The sequence below is a fragment of the Conger conger genome, chromosome 14 (genome assembly GCF_963514075.1).
Source record: "Conger conger chromosome 14, fConCon1.1, whole genome shotgun sequence".
In the NCBI taxonomy this organism is placed as follows: domain Eukaryota; kingdom Metazoa; phylum Chordata; class Actinopteri; order Anguilliformes; family Congridae; genus Conger; species Conger conger.
The window spans coordinates 16,591,773-16,610,818 of NC_083773.1; the positions used below are offsets into that span (position 1 = coordinate 16,591,773).

The 19,046-nt window shown below is 39.3% G+C and overlaps 1 protein-coding gene across 1 annotated transcript in view; it reads right to left on the bottom strand.

Annotated features, from left to right (window-relative positions):
• syn2b (synapsin IIb) overlaps nt 1-19,046 on the bottom strand; it is a 64,868-nt gene that overhangs the window by 28,315 nt on the left and 17,507 nt on the right. Inside the window, exons 2-5 of the mRNA XM_061220386.1 lie at nt 8,439-8,496; nt 6,441-6,532; nt 4,413-4,569; nt 509-598 (exon numbers count right to left, since the gene is read on the bottom strand). Coding sequence (XP_061076370.1) covers nt 509-598; nt 4,413-4,569; nt 6,441-6,532; nt 8,439-8,496 — 397 coding nt within the window. The remainder of the gene's footprint in view (nt 1-508; nt 599-4,412; nt 4,570-6,440; nt 6,533-8,438; nt 8,497-19,046) is intronic.

A 19,046-nucleotide genomic window follows, 5' to 3' on the forward strand; every position in this document is an offset into this window, starting at 1 on the left:
CAGTTATTAATCTGAATATGCACCTGAATAAAATGATTTTAGCAAGGACTGTTGTTACACGCCTTCCCTGTATAACAGGTTATAACATAAGTCAATTTTGCTTATGAAATGCTCAATGCATGTTCGGAGAAACACATGAATGCTGTCACTCATAACCTCATTTTATATTAGTGGTATAGTTTGGCATTATTTGAAAACAAGGAAGGCATTACATTACATTTGTTCAAATTGAATAATTAGAAAAATTCAAACCCATGAATATTAACATTCTGCATTCTGCATGTTGTCATGTAGAATGCTGACTGTAGTTTCCATAAAGCTATCTGATAATCATCTCATATAATAAGCCAAAGCTTGTTGAAAGATACAGACCTTGGGAAAGCCTGGCAGGTAATCAGAGCTGGCACCACAACCAAAACGCTTTTTATGGGGGAAGAAAGTGGCGGTAATGACATTCTATCACAATTATAACCTGTATAGAAGTAAGTGCAGACAGTTAATTTCTTACCATGTCTTTATAGTTGGGGTAGAAGGTTTGTTCAATCAGTGGAAATTTCTCTGGGCCAAGCTTCTTGTAGCAACTAATCAACTGAGCAAACTGCAGACAGAAAAAACTGGAATAAGTAATCATTGCTCAAATCATAATTTCACTAACAAGCAGTTTTTGTCTCAGATGTCATGTTGAATAATGACTGCTCTTCCCCAATTGTAAAAAATCAGCTAGCACTGCACAGTGTAGGCACTTCAATATTACACTCTATTATTTTTGAATAATATTAAAATTCAGTTTTCTCTTCAAAATAAAATGGTCAATGCTCCAAAATCTCTAATTATAGTTTACAATGTTATATAGCACACTAATCTCAACAATATTAGTAAAATGAGACTTAGTGGCGACTTGATTCAGGCATTTAAATGTATAAAAGTGAACTACAGGTTCCGTTCTGTTAGTAGAATGAGGGGGCATAAATGGAAATTAGCGGTAAACTGAACTGAACTAAATGAACACAGACATTAGTAAGTATTGTTAACCCCACACAGAATGGTCACTGTGTGGAATAGCTGACCAGGTCATGTAGAGTAATGGAGGCAGAAACTCTCAGGGGGATTTCTTGAGCATCAATGTGTTGGATATTATCAAATTTGTAGGTAAACCATGCACTAGGAGCACTTTAGTGGCAGGAAATATGGAGAATTGCTGGCCTGAATGGCCTGCTCTTCTGTTATGTTATGACGTCAGAAGTTATCTGTTATTAGCATTTAACTTTTAGCTGTGAATATATTCAGACAGAACTGTTACAAAAACAAGATAATGTTTGATCATTTTCACTTTCAGAGCCATATGATGTCAGTGTGATATCCATTACACATCTCATAAACTGACAATCTGTAGTTATAAAATGATTTGACTTATGCACTGATTGTAACTGCTAATATAATTCAGCTCAATGCATAAGCAGTCACAATGTGGGTGAGGCTGCAAAATAAGAAAGTGTTTTTCCTTGTCATACCCCTGGTCAGGAAAAATGAACTGCTGAGCATGTTTGGCAATAAGGTTGAAACAGAAATAACAAAAGGCGCTGCTTCACTATTCTAAACTGAACAAATGGTTTGGCTCCTTTTGAGGACAGTGTGCCTTGAGGGTTCTTTCCAGTCCCAAAGCCAGTCCCTGGGGCAAAATAACTAAATTCATTCCTTGCCTTCAAGACATGGATAATCTTGTTTTTTTTGGTGGTTCCTTTACAAAAACTGCCTTTTTAAACATACTATATACTGTATATATATCTGTAATCAATTAACCTTCTCGAATTTATTCTTTTTTGCATGTAGTTGTAAATAGGTCATCTACATTGACTGTCTATACACATAAACTATATACATGCATGTGCATATATACTGTATATATATATGAAGTATAAAGTGTATGTAGGCACTCATATGAACTGTAAAAACCTTTTCTGAACTTTAAGAGCTCCTATGAGTGTTCATTTCTAATATATTTATTTAACTGAATAGCTGACTGACCATCAAGTGAAAGTAATGTGATATTTACACATCCCAGATGTTTACACTTTTTGAAAATATTTCTAATTTTATAGTTAGTTGATCAGGACAAATACTTATTGCCATACCTACATTGTTTAAAAGAATCATCTGATGCATTGTACAATAATATCTACAGATTTTGCTCATTTTCAATGCTTGGCCCTAGAAAGGCTTCTGAAACATATGTGAATGTGTAGAAGACAACAATTACAACATCACACATTGTATTTATTTATTTTGTGTTCATTTAGTTTATTTTCTCAGAATATGTTTGTTACCACAATATCAGTCATCTGCCTTCTGGAATGGGTAAACAAAAGAAAAGGATAAGCCTGCAATTATAATTTCCCCGAACACCTGAGTGGAGGTGACTGGCAGGTGTAGGTGGTTCACGTTTACCGCACTTGTGTGGAAAACCCCAAAGTAGTGAAGCAATATGCCTCCGAGCACACTGCATCCATGAAGCAGCTCAATTCCAGTCATCTGGCCTGCTATTGCAAAACACACTAGGAAGTGTGCCCGATCTGATATACAGTGTGCATGCAGCTCTGACTCAAAATGAGAGACTATTATCTACATCTGGGAATAGGGTTCCAGTCATATGCTGAAAGTAGAGTCACTGTGCTCCTTTCCTCTTAAAATATTCACCTTCAGGTGCTATTAATCAAATTGGTGAGTCAACTGCCTGGTTTTCCTGTGTGAAATTAACGTGCTCTTGAGACCCTGAATATTTGAAGTATGTGTAAGCACAGAAATAAACCCTAGAGGGACATAACTGAAGATCTGCACCTGATGAAGGTATTCAATGCATCTCTAATTGAAGAGTAGTAGGAAGTACACTTGTATGCAAAAATGTGGGTCAAAATGTCTGGTAAAAAAACCTTTTACAATTTATATATTGGTGAACAGAGCACACCTTTTCTGCACATTTTAAAGCAAGATTTTACAGTTTATATATATAAAAAAGAAAAGGGCGCTGTGCAAAAGTTTGGGAACCCTTTTGGATTATTCTTTGTTACTTTTTAAAAAGATGATTACTAAGGCCCAGACCCAGGTTATTTACTCATTGGGGCTTCAATTAGTCAGTTGAATATTATTCCAGGGCTGAACTTTTTATTCTGAAGGCTGTTCTGTCTGGTGTTAAGAACCATGGGTTCCTCTCAACAGTTGTCCAAGGATGACAGAATGAAGATGGTTCATTTCCATCAAGAAGGAGAAAGGTACAAAAAACTCTCAACATTTCAGATTGTCTATTTCCACAGTCAGAAACATTATTAGAAAATGGAAGATAAATAGCACAGTTGAAGTCAAGGTAAGGTCTGGAAAACAAGCCCGAGACCTAGTGAGAAATGCTCAGAAGAACCCAGAAGAACTGCAAAAGAGCTGCAAAAAAAGAGTAGCAGGCACAAGTCTAGCTCTTCACAGGACAATAATAGAATGTACTTTAAACAACAAAGACCTACATGGCAGAATTGCCAGAAAGAAGCCTTTCCTATGACCTCAACACAAAATTAAGCATCTGATGTATGCAAAAGAAAACACTGAGAAGCCTGAAGCCTTTTGGAACAATGTGCTTTGGACTGATGAAAAGCATGGAGGTGGATTCCTTATGCTTTGGGGTTGTGTGGCAGCTGGGGGTACAGGAAATATTGTGCGAGAGGAAGGAAGGATGAATTCCACCAAATATTAAGAAATTCTAGAGGAATGTTTGAAGGTCAGTCCAGAAATTGAAGTTGAAGAGAGGTTGGGTATTCCATCAAGAGAAGATCCCAAGCATACCTCAAGATCAACCATGAAGTACCTCCAGGAAAGACAGATGAAGGTTCTGGAATGGCCACCACAGTCCCCAGACTTGAATATTATTGAAAATCTGCGGATAATATTTCCGAGCTAGAGGTATTCTGCCAGGAAGAATGGGGGAAAATTCCAAAAGCGAGAATTGAAAGACTCTTAGCTGGCTACAGGAAGCATTTGCAAGCATTTGTTATAGTTGCCCGAGGAGGAGTTACAAATTACTAACTGACAGGATTCCCAAACTTTTGCGCAGGGCTTTTTTCCTTTTATTATTTTGAAACTATTTGTATTACTCTTAAAAAGTAATCTTGCTTTAAAATTGTGTCTTGTTTAACTTTGTCCCATTTAGAGGTCAAGTTTGCTTCTGTTCACCAAGATATATACCAAGGTAATTGTAAGTAATGTCAGCATACAACTGTATGTATCTTATCAACAGAATAAACATCTCTGTAAATGTTTAATGACGTCTGTGTAAAATGTCAACAAGAGTATGAACCGCAGTAGGCAAGGACAAAGCTGACTGGTGCAGGCATGTTTGAGTGAGATACTGTAGGGTACATAGAGATTCTTACCGCCCAGGGCTTGTCACAGAGGTTAAAAATGGACTCCAGGGAGTTCATGCTGGGGATCCCAGCATACTGCAGGCCAATGATCAAGTTGCGGAAATCCTCATTTTCTGCCATGCTGAATGCGTGTTGTCGGATGAGGACAAAGTCAGGCTTGAATGATCTATGAAAATTATGATTCTGATGTTAGCAAACAAAAGGCAACAAATGTTTGCAGGTGACAAAAGCTATTATTATTAAACAGGTTAACATCAGATAATTGCTGGAACCAACAAAGAGATACAGCTTTGACATGCTAGCTTACAAATGGCACATAGTATAGCGGATATGAAATTCTTCAGCTTGGAGAAGATGGCAGACAGAAAATGTCTCTCAGACCACTGGTTGAGTGATACTGATGTGAGATGGTCGTGTTGTTTCTTCTTTGGTGTGTCTGCATACACACTGGCATGCTCTGGTGAGCACTGACTTCATATACTGTTCAATATATTACATTACATTAACAGGGAGAGGAACTGCTTGAAGAGGTGCGTCTTCAGTTTGTACTTGAAGAGGACAATATAAATACGTTCTAGTGAGCCACCAGATACCATATGATATTGTGTGTCTTTATATCTGTTTGCATATGCACATGCGTGTATGTGTGTGTGTGCGTGCGTGCGTGCGTGCGTGTGTGTGTGTGTGTGTGTGAAATAGTGTGAGTGTGTATTGTAAATAGTGGGAAATAGTGGTTGTGGAAATAGCTTACACAATGACATATTAGCTACTACATGTCCTCAAAATAATTGCAACAGTAACACCTTAGGTCATTTGGCACTCCATCTGTGTTCTAGTATTGATAATTAGCCTTTAGACATATATCTGGAGCTATAACCTCTGCTCTTACTCTCATGTACAATGCATTCAGAAACATAACTCATCTTCTTGCTGTGAGCTTATGAACCATCATAGATGTAAAAATGTCAGTGAGAGGTAAAGCTAGGCAGTGTTACACAACTTTATCACCTTCAGACATTTCCTTTTTCACCCAGTGGAAATGAAACATGGTGCAAAACCCATATGGCATAAGTTATGCCTCCTGAAGAATAATTGTGCATGATTAGCACCCATAACAAGTATTATAGATAAAATCAAACAAAGTGAAATTGGCAAGACAATTTTACTTTCATTTAGTTAATTTCAGTCTAAAGGAACTATATTGTATCATTCAATCAGTTCCTGTTTCACTGGAGTATAAGAAATGAGGTAACAAGAATGCAAAATCCTTTTGTCAACCATCAGCATGGGAAAAGGCAAAGAACTGAAGACACAGATGTTAATTTTGGGCATATTTATCAATATTGTTGTGCCAATACTTCTGGAGCCCACTGTATTTTGTTATGGAATTTGCTAGAATTTGCTTTGCTTTTGGAAACTGACCAGTAAGTACATGGAGTGGTCCAGTGTTTACTTTACAGTAAATATCAAGTCAGAGTCCTCTGCATCTGAATCACAAGGAGTAGGCGGGTGGCTTGTCAAAGTCATGGCCTCTGAGTTAAAAATAAAAAAAGAAGCCACTCAATGCTCTATCATTACAGCCTGAGGTTACTTATGAAATAGGACCTGGAATCTATCCCAAGTCTTAAATGAATAACACATTGCCTTGTGTACATTTCATATCTATCTGGAGATACACCAGACCAAGATACATAATCAAATATGTCTAATATCAATATTGGTCTCCTTCTGCTGGGGACATTTTTCAAAAAGATATAGAAAAGCAGAAGATTCTGCCGAATATTGTAATGCTTCTCATGCTAAAAAATGATGCTGTGATATTACATGGTTTTATTGTAGTACTTTTAATATTGAGACTGGTTTCCAGTATCAAATAAGATAAAAGATATTTGAAATGCAGAGTCCATCATTGCTCAGGACTAAGGGCTGGCCACAGTAGATGACTGGACAAAATGATGTTGTCGTCATGGATTTAAATGTCTTGTATTCAGAAATGACTTGATGCCTCAAAAACAGGTTTCCCTATGTCTCACTTACCTAACAACTTTGGTTCCATTCCTGATGACCTGCATGTCCACATTGCAGGTCCCATTGGCATGGGCCATAAGGTTAATCTCTGAAAATTCAGCCTAGAACAGAAAGAATTGTTGGGATGTCATGGTGGCCTGCCACTATACAAATGATAATTGTTGTCAACCAATGTTATATGCAATATACACGCTGTATATAACTAATAATGTTTTGTCAGCCCCTGTCTTTTACAGAAAATTGTCATATGATTTCATTTTCATTGGTCCTACTGCAAATAATAAAAAATATGCAAGCCTGTGAACAAATTAATCACACTTTTCTTTTAGTGTATCTGTTTTACTGTAAACGTTGAAAAACGTGTGCCTGTAGTACAATTAGTCATTTTCAATAATCAGTATAGATGAACTGGCCTAACCCTTTTAACAAAATACAGTAGGTATGACTCAGCTATGCTGTGCCTGTGACCACTCCTAAAGGCCAGTTTTATGATTCCTATTTGAATCAGCTTCTTTTTTTTTTTTTTTAGTTCCTACCACAGTTCCACAGTAGCTGATTGGAAGGAGGGGGTTAGGCGGTAGTAAAATCAGAAGTGCAACTTGGTGCAACTTTGAAAACGTAAATTCCATCTGACATCATCGTGTGGGATTCAAATAATTACAGTTGTGGCGGAAAGCAGCATGTGCTGGATCACTGTGGAGCGCCTGATCCTGAAATAAGAACCATCTGGGGGGCCTTTCTTGTTTACAGTCGAACGCGGTATTTCTAAAACTGCACTCGCATCATGAGTTCAGTCCCACAAACCTGGCAAATGACTCCAAAGTACATTGTTGCTGTGCAACACAGATGCCCCAAAACTAGAACATTACCCCTTTATGAAGGGTGTTGTGGCCTCCAATGTACCTTCCATGTTTCTTCTTTATGTTTATTGCAGAAAACGAGCATAACAGGAGTGAAATGCTTTTCCTGGAGGCTGTGAGGCTCGGCTGACGGTGGGTGAGCCGTAATGAAAGACAGAAACGCAGTTTCGGGGGTAAGGGAGCAGATCGGGGCAGGGGGGCGGCGAATGTCTCAGAAATAAAGCAGGGTCCCCCTGAGGCTGCTCGGCAGGTCGCTCAAACACATGACGCTATGTAAGCACATTAGACTGATAAAAATCTGTTTCCACTTTGAGGAGCTCTGCAGTGCAGAGAATCTGAGGCATTCTCCACTCTGCACAGAAATACGCACAAAATGGAGGAGCCGTCAGAGCGCTCCCTCGCTTACCAGTTAGTGACTTAAATGTTTTTTTCTTTTTAATTCTGACAGAATCTCCGAAAAGTTCCATTTGATTGGTCAAAATAGTACCGGAACATAGTGAAGATCAATGGCAGTCTCAGAATGCATTGGTGATATTCACTCATTAGGAAGAATAAAAAAGCACAGAGCTTTCACTCTGGTGCTCATACTTTCTCCTGCCCCCAAAGTGCATGTTGGGAAAGGTAATTGCCTTTCACTGAAAAGAATTGACTCTGGCTATATGCTCGTTGCAGCCACAGTGGAAAACAGCACAAAAGAGGTAGGAAATGGTGAAATGGCTAACAGGCTTGTGTGCTGAGCACAGAGGGGACCCAGACCAAGATCAAAGGCAGTTGTCTTTACTGTCTGATAATATTCAGTTTACCCTTGGCTAAACACATTGTAAACAGAAAAACAATTCTCACATGGCTTAAAACCAGACCTGCATCAATGCACTCAGTTTGGAAGAGCACACATACCAGATTTTACAATGAAGTTACAAATATAAACATAGAGATGCAACTAATCCTCTTAAAGTGTGGTTATACAACAGGACAAATTGTGCTTAATTCTGTTTCAATTTGCCTTGAAACAGCCTGTAGTTAACATTAAATTAGACATTTAAAACTAGGCTGCCCATTGTTAATTTGGCCAAAAAATTGGTTTAAGCATAGGACTGTACACGTATTGTGTACGTATGATTTTTGGAAAGAGGCTGAAATGGTTTACCTGTTCCACTTTGATGTCAAAATCGCCTTGAACCTTCTTCCCCCTGAAGAGTTTGGCCCTGGTGAACGAGAGCACAAATGTCACTTTGAGACAGTATCCTGTTAAACTTTGAGACTGGATCATATGACATGTTACAGCTACTCGCCTGAGGTTTAGCCCTGCAGCCCGGAGATACAAAGTTTGCACACTATTTTAAATCTTAAATGATTGCTTTATTGTGAAAGAGTGGCCAAGATTGTTTGAAAAAAAAAAAAAATCCCAGACAATTATCTCTTTAAATGCAACAATACTAATAATAATAATAATCATAGTATATCCGAATTGTCTATTAAATAGTTTGAGCAATCTTATTTTGTTTGTCATATTGACAAACGGAAAAATACATCGTTGCAATTCCCCTCTTTCTCAGATCACAACGGAATGACTTCGTGTATGAAAAAACATGCGTCAGTACCCAGTATATGACGTCACCACTTAGCAGTCAGGTCCGCTTAATTACGATGGATCTATCCACGGGAGCATTCCGGTAACTACTATTACGGAGTTGTTCCGATAAATAATGATAGTGGCACGCCACCAACAGTCACGGTTAGGTAATACCTCACAGGGATCACAGCTCTAATTGTAATGGGCTGGCTCCTCAACAAGCTAACAGGGAACGTTCGTAAATCATTAAGTAACGTCATGCAAAGTTCTAGAAACATGTGATGTAAGAATATTTTACTTCATCTTGTTTTAGAACGTTGCTCACATAACGTTCCCAAAATAATATTCCTGCAACGTTCTGGACACATGATTTAAGAACGTTTCTTTAAAATTTCGTTAGAATTATGAAGTCAACGGTGGATGCTGTTATAACGTGGCAATTGAAGTTAAAGTTATGATAAGCGTAAATTATTCGGAAGATCTGAAAATGAATAGGCCTATGCATACAAATGTATACAATGGAAAAGAGGCGATAGTAATCGAAGCCGATTTTATACGATTATGCAACCATGCATAATGAAAATGAAAATAGGCTCGTGCTTAATTGTGCATACATTATTTTTTCTTAATTTCCTTACGTGAGAAGGCAGAACACAATGCGAAAGCCCAGACAAGCCGAACACATTGTTACCTTTGTCATAATTATCAGCGCGTTTCCCAGCATTTGTAACATGGAGCTGACCCCTGATGCCCGCTGTAGCCCACAGTAGCCTACCTTCATGTGAACAGACAAATAGCCTACCACCTGAAAAAAAACAAAAAAAAAACCACGCAACCGACAAGCGATGTATGACCTCATCATGGGATTAGACCCGTGCTTTTGGTGAGAGTTTAAAGAGAGCAGACTTGAAAAGTGCCCTTGTTTGTGTGCCCCTAATGAGAAAATGTGCACATTGGAGGCCCCGTGGCCAGAGCCCTCTGCCACTCAGCCATTGGAAGCCGCGATAGTGGGGACGGCTTTGGCAGGTGTGGAGGAATTTGAGATGGTTTGGCCCGAGCTTTGGCCGGCACTAAAAAACACAGCATGCCGAAATTCTCTAGGCAGACACCCTGTCCCACTGTTATGAATACTGAAGAGACAACTGCAGCGAGGGATGAACTGTCGGATGGAAAACGGCTCCATGACCAGATAAAATCTAAATTCTACAAATAAATAGATACAGAAAGCATAGACACGACATCACTACGCTAGGTAGGCATAAGCACGGCCAACCTCTCGTGAAGAGACAAGAAACTTAATTGTTGGGATAGAAGTACAAAACAGTAAACTACTATGATTTTAACTGCAAGTTTATGGCGAGAATCTATTCATTCATACTTTTTGAGTTTCAGAAAAGAATATTTACCCGATCAGTTACGCAGCTATGCCTGTGTTTTGCTGCCACCGTGCGGTAAATTAGACAAGCCTCCGCATAAATAATGGTAGTGTATGCTTATTGAATGGTTCCCAAACCAGTTTTTTAACCATGGTTTGAACATAGCAAACATTACTGTTGAACGAACCTGTTCTAAAGCAGGTGCACGGCGAACAAAAGTTCCTGTCGAAGGGGTAGACACAGTTTAAACAGGATGACACTAATTTAATTTAATAAATGCAACATTTATTTATAACCCGGTGTGAAAATCGATTCCCGTCCTTAATTAAATCAACTATAATCGGCAAACGAAATAGAACATTCCGTTTTATGAACTGAGCATAGGCTACTATATACTAGTGTACACCACTCTTGCCTAATGAGTGGTTTGTTCAAAACTCCTGTTGAAAAGACCAGCCAGGGAGCCTTTTCATTATCCCAGAGACTACAGTAGGGTAGCTTCAGGTATACCCTACACGATTTAAACCCACACCATTGCCTCTGGCTCCCAATATTATGAGCCACAGTGAAATCGCATTGCTTTTGAGCACAGGAATGGGTACATTACATTACATTAGTGGCATTTGGCAGACACTCTTATCCAGAGCGACATACAGTTGATTTGACTAAGCAGGAGACAATCCTCCCCTGGAGCAATGCAGGGTTAAGGGCCTTGCTCAAGGGCCTCAACGGCTGTGCGGATCTCATTGTAGCTACACCGGGATTAGAACCACCGACCTTGCGTGTGCCAGTCATTTACCTTAACCACAACGCTACAGGCCGCCCTAGGAATGATATCCCCAACCAGATTAACCATATATGAGTTGGCTACGACAACTACAAGTTTTAGGCCCCTGTTTTAAATTTCATTGCGTGGGGCTGTCCTTTCTGCCATAAATTGTCGGCCTACCCTGTTAGGCTTAAGAGGCTTCGGTAGTGCCACTGCTCTCTTAACGCTCTCTTAACAGGCAGCAGTGAAACCTTAATTAATTTTACTATAGATTTCTATGCACAGTTGGCTACATGCATTTCCTTATTAACTCAGTCAACAAGGCTATTCTTGGCAGTTAGTCAAATTAGGCCAATTCATTTATATTAATATATTAGGAGAACAAAAGGCATCAGACAGTTAATAACAATTAATAACACAGACTTGCAATTTCAAATGCAGGCACATCTCACTGAAAAACTCTAGAAACCTTGAGGGGGTTCTCATTTTGCCATCACCTGTATAGTATTTGGAGTGTCAGTTTGTTTTTGATGCAGGTCTGCTGTCAGTTTGTTCACACCATAATCTTAGTTCATGCGGTTTTAGAGATGAAATGCAGTCTGATGCCTCTCAGGGGGAGAGACTGTAATCGTGCCGTTTTTTTACACAGCTGACTCACACATACATTTGTATGTTTCATAAGCTTCAGGAGTGTGAACAGCAGGGCCGCTTCTGAAGAGCGGGAAAAATGGGTCAGTCGTGACGCGGACGACAATGAAATATACAAAAAATCAACTGTTCAAAAAGTCCATGAACACATCCCACAAAAGAGATAATTTCAGCAATTACTGCAAAATATGCTGTTTATCTCTTCATTCTCACTGGAAGTGGGTCTTTGCTGTTATGATTATCCATATGGCTGTTGTGCAGTTGTGAGGTTAGCTCAAGCAACTCACTGTCGGCTATACTGTACAACTTCATCATGCACATTCACACTTATGAGGTCCTAACAGTGTTTATGATAATTTATATACAAATATACCTGTGGTGGAGCATGAAAGTCATAGTGATAAATTTAATATGCTTTGCTGAGATTTTATTGAGGCAAGTGGTGTCACTGGAAGTACTACAATTAATAGAGTGAAATTTATCCTGAGGCATGAATTCCAGTTAGGTTTGTCAGGAAGAACACAAAAATCTCTCCATGAGTAATAACTACTGGACTATTTGTTTTCTCCACCAGTCCATTAACGTTTGACTGTCTCCCAGTCAGTTCTTCGTCTCGTTCTCTGTCCCCCTCTTGTTGCTCTTGCTCACAGGCACACGCGCACACGCGCACACTCGCGCACACAAAGACACATACCTATATGAGTACACAACTTTTGGAGGAGGCACTCGTTTAAATTATTTACATTGGAAATTGCGTTGCCTCTCACGGATAAGGTCACAATAATGAAAGCAGTCCTTGTTCACGGGGTGGCGCATTGGAGGGTGAGGCTGTGCATTGCCACAGCACTGTGGCAGCTACTCCACTCTGAGTAGTTGAACACTGAAGCAGACAGTGTGTGACGTTCATGTGGAAGTAGATCAAGCCTCTGTTCTGTTATCAAGTCTATGGCTTCTAACCAGGAAGTGCACATATTTTCAGCCACCAATCAGAACTAATTTGAAAAAGGTTGCGAATACATCACTAGTTTTCATGTTGAATGTCAATGCTTCTATTGGTATCATTATAATTAAAATCTGGTCTCAGATGTCCTTGAGTAAACAGAAAGAAATGTGGATTTTTAAATGTGTGCTTCACCTGAGGTTGACATGCACTGAGCATCCTTGTAAGAAGGCTGCCTCTGTGTGGCTATTGCCTGTGAGATACATAAAGGTGTATCTTATTAAATATTGCCTTTATTACCCCTGAGTTTCACAAAGCATCTGGATCCACTTTAGTAATCAATCCAGGACTGGAAATGTGTTTCCAGGGAATACGTGGGTGAATTTTCATACGTCTCATTTTCAGAATGGGCGCTGTAAAGTATAAGCTTATAATTATACTTATGGTTATAATTCATAATTATGTGAGTAAACATTCCTCCAGTAATACGAACAGGTTTCAGGTAAAGCACTGTTAACAGTGATATTGGTTTGGGGCAACAAACTGGTCTACTGATGGAATAAACTATCCAGTTTTGTAATTGATCGGAGTTATATGGTCAAAGTTTGTTATGTCAGACAGAAAATATACAGTTTTTCAGAAAATTCTGAAGCCCATTCTTCCTTGGTTCAGTGATACTGACTTTGAAAGCCTGATTAGATTACTTTTATTGATTGGTGCTGTTCTGAGGTCACTTGCTGTACACACACAACCATTCAGTACTAAAATGGCAAGACCAGATCTTAGACTTCTATCTGAAATGCCTACATTTTTAATTTAAAAAAAAGTGAATCACACAGAGATATAATTTTGCTCTACCGATTCAACACAATCAATGACTTTTTTCAGATGTTAAAACTGATGTAGATGCATTACCAAAATGTTATGAAATGGCACATGAAACTCTAAAGCTTGATATCTGAAAATAATACTATTGGCAGACAGAATTCTAATTCTAAACTCTTGAATAGTCTGGACAGTTTTCTGAGCCAATCAGGGATGAAGGTAAAGAGGAGTACAGTTAGAGTGAATGGAGTGCATCATTGCCTTGAGCCATTATGCATCATCTAAGATTGAGCCACTATCTGAGAAAGTGGGAGAGTTTATTATGGTGAATATTGACTGCAGAGCTTCTGTAATGGGTTTTTGTTTTCTGGAAATGGACTGATCCTTGGAAATGTGCAATGAGTCTGTGAACAAGAAAGGAGGGAGCAGATAAATACTCCTTCTTTTTATAATAATCACACATTTTAGATTAAGTCAGGATCCCTATGAGCAGCTGCCATTATTTCTTAATAAAAAGAATGAATCAAAAGACAAATGGAGATCATTAAAAAAACTCATTATTTACCTGATGACAGAAATTGTTGTTTTCTTGTATAACTTCAAAAATAAATGTGACTGTGTTCTTAGGGGAAAGTTTAGGAGCAGTAATAATTATAGAGGGGTAACATTGATTCCATACAATACCAAATATTTTGTTATTATATTATATTATTGTAATTATATTAAATTGCCTTTAATTATATTTGGCTGGTGGCTGTGATTTGCTCACGCAGTCACTGCCTGAGATTTTGCCTATTCGGACATAGTAGCTACTCTAGGCAGCTATCATATAGAAGGAATAAAGCAAGTTATTAATCAATATTTCCAATGTGCAACTGTATAGGAAATTGTACAAACTAACTGCAGTAATAAAGTGATAAAAAAAGATTCTGGAACTAACATTCATGTCATGTTTTATCCTTAGGTTGACAGCCAGGTAACAAGATAACTCACTAGGTGTAATAAAACTGGGAGTGTTAACATCAGTATGTTAATATTCCGGAGCGTAGCACTTCCACGGCCCAGTCTTTGTTCAGCATGGGCACAGTCCTTTAAGGACAGGTAAGTGAAGGAGAAGCACGCCGGCAGTTTCTGGGTCCAATTATCTGTGGCACTTGTTCCTGTACCTGATGCAGTCTCAGAAGCTGTTTGCCGCTGAGAGAATACATGAGCTGAATACTAATGAGCGCTCCACGTCACATGATCAGCCCTGTTCACTGATCATTGTGGGGATCAGGGGTCAGGGAAGTAAAGCTAAAATCGCAAGTCACAGGTTAATGATGTTTGAAGGTAACATTGCAGCTGGCCCTGGCTAACATGCCTGTATTCCATGCTAACCTCTTTCTCTCTCATAGTGCAGTCATTCTGCTAGGTGCGTGCAGAAATGGCTGAGCTGAGATCTGTCATCTCTCAGAACCATTTTTCTCCCCCAGATCCCTGCAATCCCTGAGGGTAGCAATTACACTGGTGAATACAGTTTGTCCTAACTCCAGCTCTTCTTCCAGATAGCGTGCTCCAAGCTCAGCGATGAAAGCTCATATTTCTCAGCTTCTCTTTCCCCTCCACGACGATCGATTCAAATAGCGGGCAAATTTCCCCTGCTGGGAGATCACAGATGCTGCACGGACAGCGCCAGTTTACTTTATTTATATAATTATCTTCACCGTTTCCATAGTGATTTCAGCGAGAGAAAGGATAGAGGGAAGGCTAGTGGAGGCATCGGTAGGTATGCAGTGTTCTGCTCCAGCACTACTATTGTTCAATAGCCTGTTCTGGTGATACCGCCACAGAACAGATGCCACATTGGAGCTGTGTAAAGCCTCAAAGCATTGTGTGTCACTTCCCTTCCCTTCCGGTCCTCTGCTGAAGAAGACGTGACTGACTCTGCTTTAAACAGGCTTTTTCTTATGAGGTTGTCTCACATCGTTGCATGATTACCAGCATTTCTTTTGCCATTAATTCAATTTAACACATTGATTCAAAGCAGACATGTAATGACAAAATCATTCAATTTCTCTCATTTCCAATTTTAAAAGGACCGAACCTCCATGATAACATTTAGCAGGTCGGTTTGCATGCAGTGGAAGATGTCTCTAAGCTTTATGTCACTTGTAGAAATTATTTCACTCTAGCAGCAGGCAACCAAAATGAGCAGCGTGCAGCTTGATGCTCATGACTGAGCACAGCTAAGGACTGAGCTCCATATGGGGAGAGGGTGTGTGTGTGTACTATATGTATGCTCATGCAGTGTGGTACATGACTGCATTTGCATTTGCATTGCTCTAGGACAGGTATAGTTAATTCTGGACCTGGTTTTCTTTCCTCCTTGGTACTTAACATAATGATTGATGCTAATGATTGGCCAGGTAAAGCGAGGGTGGAAATGAAAGCCAGTTCAGCCGTTGAGGCCTGTGGTTTGAACAGGGTTCTAGGATCTTGGGGATAGTGTGGTTATCTGATGATCAGAATCATAGGAGAAATAGCAGGAAACCACTTAGATCTGACTGCTAAATTACTTTGCAGGCAGCTGGTGAACAACAGTGATGAATAAATCTATTTCTCATTTTTCTCTTTAGTTGAAAGACTTCTTAAAATGTGAGCACAGGATATAGTAAATGTGGGGGCATTCTTCAAAGACCTTGCTGTAATGTACAAAACCTTTTTTTCTTTGGTTTGCTTGCACATTTACTGAGATGTGACCAAGGCCATTTGCACAGCATTGTAGTTAAAGGCTTCATTTGGGATGCATTAATGGTGTCGGCATTGGACCTGGGAACCAGGCAGATGCTGTGTTTCTTTCTCAGGCATATCTACCCACATGCTGTATACACACAGACTGCTGCACATATGCACACACACACACACACACACACACACTTTATTTGTCAGAAGCTTTTATCCAAAGAGACATACTGTGCATACTGTGCATACTGAAAGTTGTTGGAACAACTGCAGAACACAAATAAAGTACAATTCTCATAAAGTATGAGTTTTCCATAAGCCATCATCATCAATTCTAGTTCACACTGACGAGCTCACATCCGTAAAGTTATGGCATCAACTCAAAGTGAAGCATGATTACAGGAGACGAAAAGAGCTGCACCATTAAGATGAAGATGCAAGTGTAACATGAAGGTGCTGGATGAAGACGTTTCCTTCAGGCATGTGCATACAGGCATGCACACCCTCACATGTGTTCACAAATCAACTCATGCAGACATGCACACACACGCTAACTCACATGTACACACATCTACTCACACAGACACACACACATGCACACATGCACATGCTAACTTGCATGTGTACAGAAATCCACTCAGGCAGACATGCACACACACGCTAACTCGTACACCCATGGGAGGCATACATGCACATCAATGACAAATGGGCAAGGACAGGCGTTCCCTTGAGGATTGGCAGAAGCCAAATGTTATGTCTGCGAATGAGCAAGTTAGCATCTAGTTCCTGCTGTATGCTACATATTGGGCTTAATATAAGCTTCTGCAGTACTCATGGGACAGGAGGTTTTTAGATTAATTGCCCACTGTTTTATTACATTGAAACATAATTTGAGTAAATAAAAGTACATTAGTTCAGAGCCATTTCATGACTAATTTCTAATGGTAACAACATATTACAAAGGCTTCACCTTGGGGGGGTGATTAACTGACTGCTTCAGAATTTCAGTGCAAATGAGCAAAGATTGAATGTTGTTTTTTGGGAAGGCTCACTTGGGAATAGGTAGTTAAAGTACAGGGAAAGTGGGATTAAATGCAACAGCCTGCGACCTACTGTATTGGGCTATCAAGCATTTTTTTTCAATAGTAGTATGTATATGGTAGAAATACATTTATAACAAAAGCTACAAATATTATCACAAATATTAAAGCACTGTGCTCCATAAAGCATTTAATACCTGGGAAATGTCCACCAATGATGTGGGGCAAAGTGAATTAATTTTTGATGGGGCTGATGTACAAGTCATTAGTCATAGTTTATTTCTCCATTCAGTAGTAACTCAGTTAGGCAGGTATGTGGGCGAGGAAGTGCAGCTAAATAGTTTTCAGTAACTGAGATTTACAATTGGGCAAATGTTGCTGACAAAGTAACACATATATTTATGTATCTCTTTTCCAAAAACTATGCTCAGTGAACTGAATTATTGTTTACATCTTTGTCATAAAATGAGAAAATATAACTTGTGTTTTGAATTGATTTTCAGTGTTTTTATAATTGAGTGTCACTCAAATTTTGAATCTCATTTCTATTTGAAACATGATACAGACCTCAGCCATAAATCTTATTTAGAGTGATAACTGTTGCGATAGTCTTCACGAAAACAAACAAACATTAATGACTACATTTTGGAACCCTGTTTTATTATGCAATGATATATTAGAGCCCCCTAAGAAGAGGCCGAATAATTCATTTTTAAAGCAGTTTAGCAAGGACCTGCCCAATCTTATCATAATATACACAAAATCCTCATCCTGCTAATACAAGGCACTGCCATCCAGGGTGTAGATGTGCTTTTGACCCGTCCTGTATAATCCTCCTTTAGTCAACCAAGTGGGTCCAGACTGCACACTAAGTGTACTCCACACCAGCACAATGACTACCCGGCTCATTATAGATGAAAATAAATGGCGTCTAGCTGCACACACTGTGGAGGAGAGGGCACACCTGTCTGCATTCTTCTAAATTGACAGAAGAGGTTTTGTAACGAGCTGGACCTTCAGGTACAGTTGGCCGTTCCTGATTGGGAAATTGGTTTGAAAAGCTAGCTTCACTTTCTTGTATTTCAATGAAACGGAGTAGGCGAAAGAGGGAAATGTAGATAGTGAGAGAGTGCAAGAGAGAAGTTTTTAATGTATTTTACTAATGGTATCTCCCTTCCAACTAATTTCACGTTGGTGATTTTAATACCTGTGGAAGTTGTTCCATTTTAAATCCAAAATGAACAGCCTTTGCTAAGTCTCATTATGATCATGTCTAATCATGACTGATCATAACAGTTCCAATAAAATTAACTCCAGAAAATTCCACATCCTTGCAACAATTACACTATGAGGCATATGTTGCATGCTCACGTGCTCAGAAATGGTGAAGGGTTTCTGGAGGTCCCCGCTGTGCTATTTATTTCATGTTCTGACATCATCATCGGTATGTTTGTTTTGTTATTTAAACATTGTCGGTTAAAATACTTTACTGGATGATAATTGTTTTTTGGATCATAATTTCATCCATGTAAGATTTGGAGCTTCTGACCAATGCCTTTCCAATTCAGAGATAATGCTAAATGAATTTAAGAACTGCACTGAGTGGTTCCACCAAAGAGACCATGTCTGTGTTTGCGCAGGAATGGCCATGGTCTTTGTACATGTATGACAGTCATGTATTTTACACCAGCAGTGGCACACTTTGCTTTTCTCTGCACTAGAAATGACTCACTTCCGTTTGTCAGGCTTCACTTCATTTCACATCTCATTTTCCTTCCTTGTTAACAGAAGAGAGAAGTGTGTTCTCATCCTCAGACAGCAGGATGGGTCTATCAGTGTAACCCCATTACTGCCACTGGGAAT